The sequence below is a fragment of the Gigantopelta aegis genome, chromosome 3 (assembly GCF_016097555.1).
Source record: "Gigantopelta aegis isolate Gae_Host chromosome 3, Gae_host_genome, whole genome shotgun sequence".
NCBI lineage: Eukaryota > Metazoa > Mollusca > Gastropoda > Neomphalida > Peltospiridae > Gigantopelta > Gigantopelta aegis.
In genome coordinates this window covers 51772475-51780993 of record NC_054701.1, presented here as the reverse complement: position 1 = coordinate 51780993, position 8519 = coordinate 51772475, and the positions used below count along the sequence as shown (strand labels likewise).

The following is an 8519-nucleotide window of genomic DNA, read 5'->3' as shown; positions in this document are numbered from 1 at the left end:
ACTAGATGTTCAAAATGTTACAGATTTATTTAAAAATCACGAAAAAGCAGACGATTTATGTTTTAAGCAGACAGGTGCTTCCGGAAGATTGAATCATTAAAACTTGAAATGGAAACGATATGGAAAAAAACCCTCCTGTTTTTACGCTTACGGATTCTTTGTTAAATGTGATTTGTAATTAATAAATACTTAAATATTGTTGCTTAACATCACGATTCCAACAATCGATACTTATATGTTAATATAATTATTTTATATTAAATAGAATGGAATTGCTGAATCCTATTTCGTATTTGTGGAATCTGTCAAAATGTAATTACAACCCGTCTTCGTCGGTTTCCGTTACCCTACGCACCGAGCAACGATCGGAACATCTCGCCACAATCCATTGCGCTCTATCTTGCGAGAATTTCCGATTCAATGACAGAAACTAAAGGCTGGTTCCAAACGCAGGATACGCAATTAGTAACTGTGAGGCGGTTACTAGTCCAGCCTGTAATAACTTAAAAGAAAAGAAACAAATGATTTATGTTTCTATTTATTACTGCATGGAAAGTAAACACTATTAAAATTCCATGTTTAATGTTACAATTCAGAAACATCGAACATTTTGCGGTGTTTAAGACAAATTCCACGGCCTAAAATTATGAATTCTGCACGTGTTCTGCACGAAAAGTGATTTTCCGCGGACAAACAACTATTCTGCACGATGGTGCAAATTCTGCAAATTTTTCCGCGTCCGCGGAATCGCGAAATTCAGGAGGGACTAACATATGTTACTAAAACTGTTGTCTTTGTGATTTGATTTAGTGGTGTACACCCTCAACCCTACATCTGTCCCTAATGGCAGGCGGGCCGGATGTTGCTCCGTAGTGGAGCGCTTGCCTATGATACCGAGGAGACATAAGCGTACGAGACAGGGGGAAGGGGGATCACCCACCCCCCGGTGCTGGAGAAAATCCTCAAATTCTGGCAAAACCGATGGAGATGTTTGAACAAAATAAGCTTGTCTGAAACTTTTTCACAATATTAGTTGTAATCCATGTAAAGATGCGTAGTGATTCGTATGCAACCATATACAGCTGTTTGGCAGTAATGCTAATTTAAACAAATAAATGTTGTCATCCAGATTCGGGCATTTTCAGTTAATTCGGCAAAAAATCAGCCTGTCGCTCCAACAGAAATAGAAGCCTGAACGCCTGTGTGAGGAAATTTAGTTCAAGCAAAGAGGAACTGCGCAATAATCCCATCTGACATTTCGATCCATCGTGTAACACCACGGGTTCGTGGAGTCATCAAGAACACGGCAGAAGTTTTCTGCCGCAGCCATCGAAGTGTCGGGATACAAGTCTGGATTGGTGTATAAGTTATAGTGTGGATCGTTGGTGGCCCAATGCTGGCAGGTCAGGCCGGATTCGGTCGTCACCTTTCTTCCGCTGTACGTCTTTTTCCCCTGCGTTATGCGATAACACTCCTCGTCTGGTGAAGGGCCACATCGATCTACAAACCAAACAAAAATAGGGCCGAATTTACAACAGTTTGTTTTGTTTAACGATACCACTAGAGCACATTGATTTATTAGTCATCGGTTATTGGATGTCAGAGGAAACCTGCCACAATTTTCCATAAGTAGCAAGGGATCTTTTATATCCACCATCACACAGACAGGATAGCACATACCACGGCCTTTGATATACTAGTTGTGGTGCATTGGCTGGAACGAGAAATAGTCCAATGGGCCCACCGACAGGGATCGATCCCAAACCGATCGCGCATCAAGAGAGCGCTTTACCACTGGGCTACGACACCAATTAATTCATTGATCCTAGAAATGTACACAGACAAACATAATTGCGCTGTTATTTCAACTGGACGTTAAGATACACGAAATATTTCAACATGGTTGTCATGATTGATCCTAGAAATGTACACAGACAAACATAATTGCGCTGTTATTTCAACTGGACGTTAAGATATACGAAATATTTCAACATGGTTGTCATGATTGATCCTAGAAATGTACATAGACAAACATAATTGTGCTTTTATTTCAACTGGACGTTAAGATATACGAAATATTTCAAGATGGTTGTCATAATTGGATGACTATAAAAATGTTACCAATAATTTCATGACTAGAGAAATGTACATAGACAAAAAATATCATGTTTCTATATCAACCGGGAGTTGAGATATACGGAATAAATATATTAAAATGGTGGCCATTTTGAATTTCAAGATGGCTGCCAAGATCAGATGACAAATTTCTTTTTGTACAAATGTATTAACTGAGCTTATAGATGTAAAGAGGTACATAAATTGTTGTTGTGGGTCAAATAAGAGTAAAGCTATAAAGATATTTAAATGACGGCTATTTTGAATTTCAAGATGGCGGTCATGTCCAAATGGTTGATCAAAATGTTATCAGCAAGTTAATTGACCTCAAAAATATAAATAGACACAACAAGTGTGTTTCAATGTTAACTGGGAGTAAAGATCTATGTAAAATACCCTAAAACGATGGCCATTTTGAATTTCAAGAGGAGAACCCTATATTACTTTTGTCTAGTTGTAGAGAACCCCATATTGTTTTTGTCTAGCTAACGAGAACCCTATATTACTTTTGTCTAGCTGTAGAGATTCATATATTACTTTTGTCTAGCAGTAGAGAACCCTATATTACTTTTGTCTAGTTTTAGAGAACCCCATATTACTTTTGTATAGCTGTAGAGAACCCTTTATTACTTTTGTCTAGCAGTAGAGAACCCTATATTACTTTTGTCTATCAGTAGAGAACCCTATATTACTTTTGTATAGCTGTAGAGAACCCTATATTACTTTTGTCTAGCAGTAGAGAACTCTATATTACTTTTGTCTAGCAGTAGAGAACCCTATATTACTTTTGTCTATCTGTAGAGAACCCTTTATTACTTTTGTCTAGCAGTAGAGAACCCTATATTACTTTTGTCTAGCAGTAGAGAACCCTATATTACTTTTGTCTATCAGTAGAGAACCCTATATTACTTTTGTATAGCTGTAGAGAACCCTTTATTACTTTTGTATAGCTGTAGAGAACCCTATATTACTTTTGTCTAGCTGTAGAGAACCCTATATTACTTTTGTCTAGCAGTAGAGAACCCTATATTACTTTTGTCTAGCAGTAGAGAACCCTATATTACTTTTGTCTAGCAGTAGAGAACCCTATATTACTTTTGTATAGCTGTAGAGAACCCTATATTACTTTTGTATAGCTGTAGAGAACCCTTTATTACTTTTGTCTAGCAGTAGAGAACCCTATATTACTTTTGTCTAGCTGTAGAGAACCCTATATTACTTTTGTCTAGCTGTAGAGAACCCTATATTACTTTTGTCTAGCAGTAGAGAACCCTATATTACTTTTGTATAGCAGTAGAGAACCCTTTATTACTTTTGTCTAGCAGTAGAGAACCCTTTATTACTTTTGTATAGCAGTAGAGAACCCTATATTACTTTTGTCTAGCAGTAGAGAACCCTATATTACTTTTGTCTATCAGTAGAGAACCCTATATTACTTTTGTCTAGCAGTAGAGAACCCTATTACTTTGTCTAGCTTAGAGAACCCTTTACTTTTGTATAGCAGTAGAGAACCCTATATTACTTTTGTATAGCAGTAGAGAACCCTATATTACTTTTGTATAGCAGTAGAGAACCCTATATTACTTTTGTCTAGCAGTAGAGAACCCTATATTACTTTTGTCTAGCAGTAGAGAACCCTATATTACTTTTGTCTAGCAGTAGAGAACCCTATATTACTTTTGTCTAGCAGTAGAGAACCCTATATTACTTTTGTCTAGCAGTAGAGAACCCTATATTACTTTTGTCTAGCTAACGAGAACCCTATATTACTTTTGTCTAGCAGTAGAGAACCCTATATTACTTTTGTCTAGCTAACGAGAACCCTATTACTTTTGTCTAGCAGTTGTTTTGTCTAGCAGTAGAGAACCCTATATTACTTTTGTATAGCTGTAGAGAACCCTATATTACTTTTGTCTAGCTGTAGAGAACCCTATATTACTTTTGTCTAGCAGTAGAGAACCCTATATTACTTTTGTCTAGCAGTAGAGAACCCTATATTACTTTTGTCTAGCAGTAGAGAACCCTATATTACTTTTGTCTAGCAGTAGAGAACCCTTTATTACTTTTGTCTAGCAGTAGAGAACCCTATATTACTTTTGTCTATCAGTAGAGAACCCTATATTACTTTTGTCTAGCAGTAGAGAACCCTTTATTACTTTTGTATAGCAGTAGAGAACCCTATATTACTTTTGTCTAGCAGTAGAGAACCCTATATTACTTTTGTCTAGCAGTAGAGAACCCTATATTACTTTTGTATAGCTGTAGAGAACCCTATATTACTTTTGTCTAGCAGTAGAGAACCCTATATTACTTTTGTCTAGCAGTAGAGAACCCTATATTACTTTTGTCTATCAGTAGAGAACCCTATATTACTTTTGTCTATCAGTAGAGAACCCTATATTACTTTTGTATAGCAGTAGAGAACCCTATATTACTTTTGTATAGCAGTAGAGAACCCTATATTACTTTTGTATAGCTGTAGAGAACCCTATATTACTTTTGTATAGCAGTAGAGAACCCTATATTACTTTTGTCTAGCTAACGAGAACCCTATATTACTTTTGTCTAGCAGTAGAGAACCCTATATTACTTTTGTCTAGCAGTAGAGAACCCTATATTACTTTTGTCTAGCTAACGAGAACCCTATATTACTTTTGTCTAGCTGTAGAGAACCCTATATTACTTTTGTATAGCTGTAGAGAACCCTATATTACTTTTGTCTAGCTAATAGAGAACCCTATATTACTTTTGTCTAGCTGTAGAGAACCCTATATTACTTTTGTCTAGCTAACGAGAACCCTATATTACTTTTGTCTAGTAGTAGAGAACCCTATATTACTTTTGTCTAGCTAACCCTAGTCTAGCAGTAGAGAACCCTATATTACTTTTGTCTAGCTGTAGAGAACCCTATATTACTTTTGTCTAGCTAACGAGAACACTATATTACTTTTGTCTAGCTGTAGATAACCCTATATTACTTTTGTCTAGCTAACGAGAACACTATATTACTTTTGTCTAGTAGTAGAGAACCCTATATTACTTTTGTCTAGCTAACGAGAACACTATATTACTTTTGTCTAGCTGTAGAGAACCCTATATTACTTTTGTCTAGTAGAGAACCCTATATTACTTTTGAGAACCCTATATTACTTTTGTCTAGCAGTAGAGAACCCTATATTACTTTTGTCTAGCCCTATATTACTTTTGAGCAGTAGAGAACCCTATATTACTTTTGTCTATCAGTAGAGAACCCTTTATTACTTTTGTCTAGCTGTAGAGAACCCTATATTACTTTTGTCTAGCAGTAGAGAACCCTATATTACTTTTGTATAGCAGTAGAGAACCCTATATTACTTTTGTCTAGCAGTAGAGAACCCTATATTACTTTTGTCTATCAGTAGAGAACCCTATATTACTTTTGTCTAGCAGTAGAGAACCCTATATTACTTTTGTCTAGCTGTAGAGAACCCTATATTACTTTTGTCTAGCAGTAGAGAACCCTATATTACTTTTGTATAGCAGTAGAGAACCCTATATTACTTTTGTCTAGCAGTAGAGAACCCTATATTACTTTTGTCTAGCAGTAGAGAACCCTATATTACTTTTGTCTAGCAGTAGAGAACCCTATATTACTTTTGTCTAGCAGTAGAGAACCCTATATTACTTTTGTCTAGCAGTAGAGAACCCTATATTACTTTTGTATAGCTGTAGAGAACCCTATATTACTTTTGTCTAGCTGTAGAGAACCCTTTATTACTTTTGTCTAGCAGTAGAGAACCCTATATTACTTTTGTCTAGCAGTAGAGAACCCTATATTACTTTTGTATAGCAGTAGAGAACCCTATATTACTTTTGTCTATCAGTAGAGAACCCTATATTACTTTTGTATAGCAGTAGAGAACCCTATATTACTTTTGTCTAGCAGTAGAGAACCCTATATTACTTTTGTCTAGCTGTAGAGAACCCTATATTACTTTTGTCTAGCTGTAGAGAACCCTATATTACTTTTGTATAGCAGTAGAGAACCCTATATTACTTTTGTCTAGCTAACGAGAACCCTATATTACTTTTGTCTAGCTGTAGAGAACCCTATATTACTTTTGTCTAGCTAACGAGAACACTATATTACTTTTACTTTTGTCTAGTAGTAGAGAACCCTATATTACTTTTGTCTAGAGAACCCTATATTACTTTTGTATAGCAGTAGAGAACCCTATATTACTTTTGTCTAGCTGTAGAGAACCCTATATTACTTTTGTCTAGCTAACGAGAACCCTATATTACTTTTGTCTAGCTGTAGAGAACCCTATATTACTTTTGTCTAGCAGTAGAGAACCCTATATTACTTTTGTCTAGCTAACGAGAACACTATATTACTTTTGTCTAGCAGTAGAGAACCCTATATTACTTTTGTCTAGCTAACGAGAACACTATATTACTTTTGTCTAGCAGTAGAGAACCCTATATTACTTTTGTCTAGCTAACGAGAACCCTATATTACTTTTGTCTATCTGTAGAGAACCCTTTATTACTTTTGTCTAGCTGTAGAGAACCCTATATTACTTTTGTCTAGCAGTAGAGAACCCTATATTACTTTTGTATAGCAGTAGAGAACCCTATATTACTTTTGTCTAGCAGTAGAGAACCCTTTATTACTTTTGTCTAGCAGTAGAGAACCCTATTATTACTTTTGTCTAGCAGTAGAGAACCCTATATTACTTTTGTCTAGCAGTAGAGAACCCTATATTACTTTTGTCTAGCTGTAGAGAACCCTATATTACTTTTGTATAGCAGTAGAGAACCCTATATTACTTTTGTCTAGCAGTAGAGAACCCTTTATTACTTTTGTATAGCAGTAGAGAACCCTATATTACTTTTGTCTAGCAGTAGAGAACCCTATATTACTTTTGTATAGCAGTAGAGAACCCTATATTACTTTTGTATAGCAGTAGAGAACCCTATATTACTTTTGTATAGCAGTAGAGAACCCTATATTACTTTTGTATAGCAGTAGAGAACCCTATATTACTTTTGTATAGCAGTAGAGAACCCTATATTACTTTTGTCTAGCAGTAGAGAACCCTATATTACTTTTGTCTAGCAGTAGAGAACCCTATATTACTTTTGTCTAGCTGTAGAGAACCCTATATTACTTTTGTCTAGCAGTAGAGAACCCTATATTACTTTTGTCTAGCAGTAGAGAACCCTATATTACTTTTGTCTAGCTGTAGAGAACCCTTTATTACTTTTGTCTAGCTGTAGAGAACCCTATATTACTTTTGTATAGCTGTAGAGAACCCTATATTACTTTTGTCTAGCAGTAGAGAACACTATGTTACATTTGTCTAGCAGTAGAGAACACTATATTACTTCTGTCCAACAGTAGAGAACCCTACATTACTATTGTATAGCTGAAGAAAACCCTTTATTATTTTTGTCTAGCTAGAGAGAACCCTATATTACTTTTGTATAGCTTTAAAATAACCCGTTATTACTTTCCCAAATTATTTATCATGTTCCACATCACCCATCACCATCACCCTCCATCACTATACACTGAGACCAAAGCAGTTAAACGGAATAAAGAATGTAATAAATTAAACGTTACCTCGCGTTTCGTAGATAAGAAAGTATTTCTGGTCATGATATGAGCTGCTGTGGGATACTTTTTCACGGTAATGTGAGCATGTGCGTTGGCGGCTGTCGTACACAAACGACTTGCAGTGGGGGTCTCTGGCACAATCCACTTCACACACTTCCGGCGAGTTGATGCTGATATTATAGAGGTCCATCTGACCCACTCCCAAATTGTCGACACACCGAACACGTGCGAATCGTGTCATACTCTCGATACAAGTCGTTTCACCGGTCAGCAGTTTCACGCAGCAGAAAAGAACTTGCATGACGTTACGACTCGAAAGGAAACGTATGGAGCGATAGTTCATTGCGACTGTCCGGTAGGTTTGTACTAGCTCGATAATCTTTTTTTCTTTTCTTGTTTTTGTTTTGTTTTTTTAGATATAGGTGTCGGGTTTCTTTACGTAGCGTTTGTACTAGTGACTGCAGCTACGTTTAATGTAAAGAGTAGGCGGAGTGTATTTGCTAACGGTGTTGTCGGTAACGGTAATTGTTAGTTTTCAAAACTCGACACGCTTCAGTGCTGTCGTCACACGTGACCAGCTCCCTCGGTGTCTGTTTCCAGGATACAGTCCATTAAGCCGAAAGGAGAGAGAGAGGGAAAACGAAAATACAAAAAAAAAAAAAGCAACAAAAAAACAACAACAAAAAAACAAAACCACCACCACTATAATTAGTTTCATAAATTATTTCTGTCTATAACCTACTTTTTCGAGTCTCATTCACACCATATATATTTCTATGTTAAAGGGACAGTCAACTCAAAC

The 8519-nt window shown here is 36.2% G+C and overlaps 1 protein-coding gene across 1 annotated transcript; it reads right to left on the bottom strand.

Moving 5' to 3' along the window:
* Positions 1-508: 508 nt before the first annotated feature.
* LOC121368713 (plasminogen-like) lies at positions 509-8018 on the bottom strand. The gene is made up of 2 exons (XM_041493459.1): positions 7724-8018; positions 509-1500 (listed from the first exon to the last, which is right to left on the bottom strand). Exons 1-2 carry the CDS (start codon positions 8016-8018, stop codon positions 1214-1216), a joined length of 582 nt encoding a protein of 193 aa, XP_041349393.1. The 3' UTR covers positions 509-1213.
* Positions 8019-8519: the final 501 nt, after the last annotated feature.

Excerpts from the sequence above, each read along its gene's own strand:
- LOC121368713 (XM_041493459.1), bottom strand. The coding sequence starts at position 8,018 with ATGCAAGTTCTTTTCTGCTGCGTGAAACTGCTGACCGGTGAAACGACT. Across the intron at positions 1,501-7,723 it reads TCTTATCTACGAAACGCGAG|ATCGATGTGGCCCTTCACCA; the intron begins GTAACGTTTAAT and ends TTTGGTTTGTAG.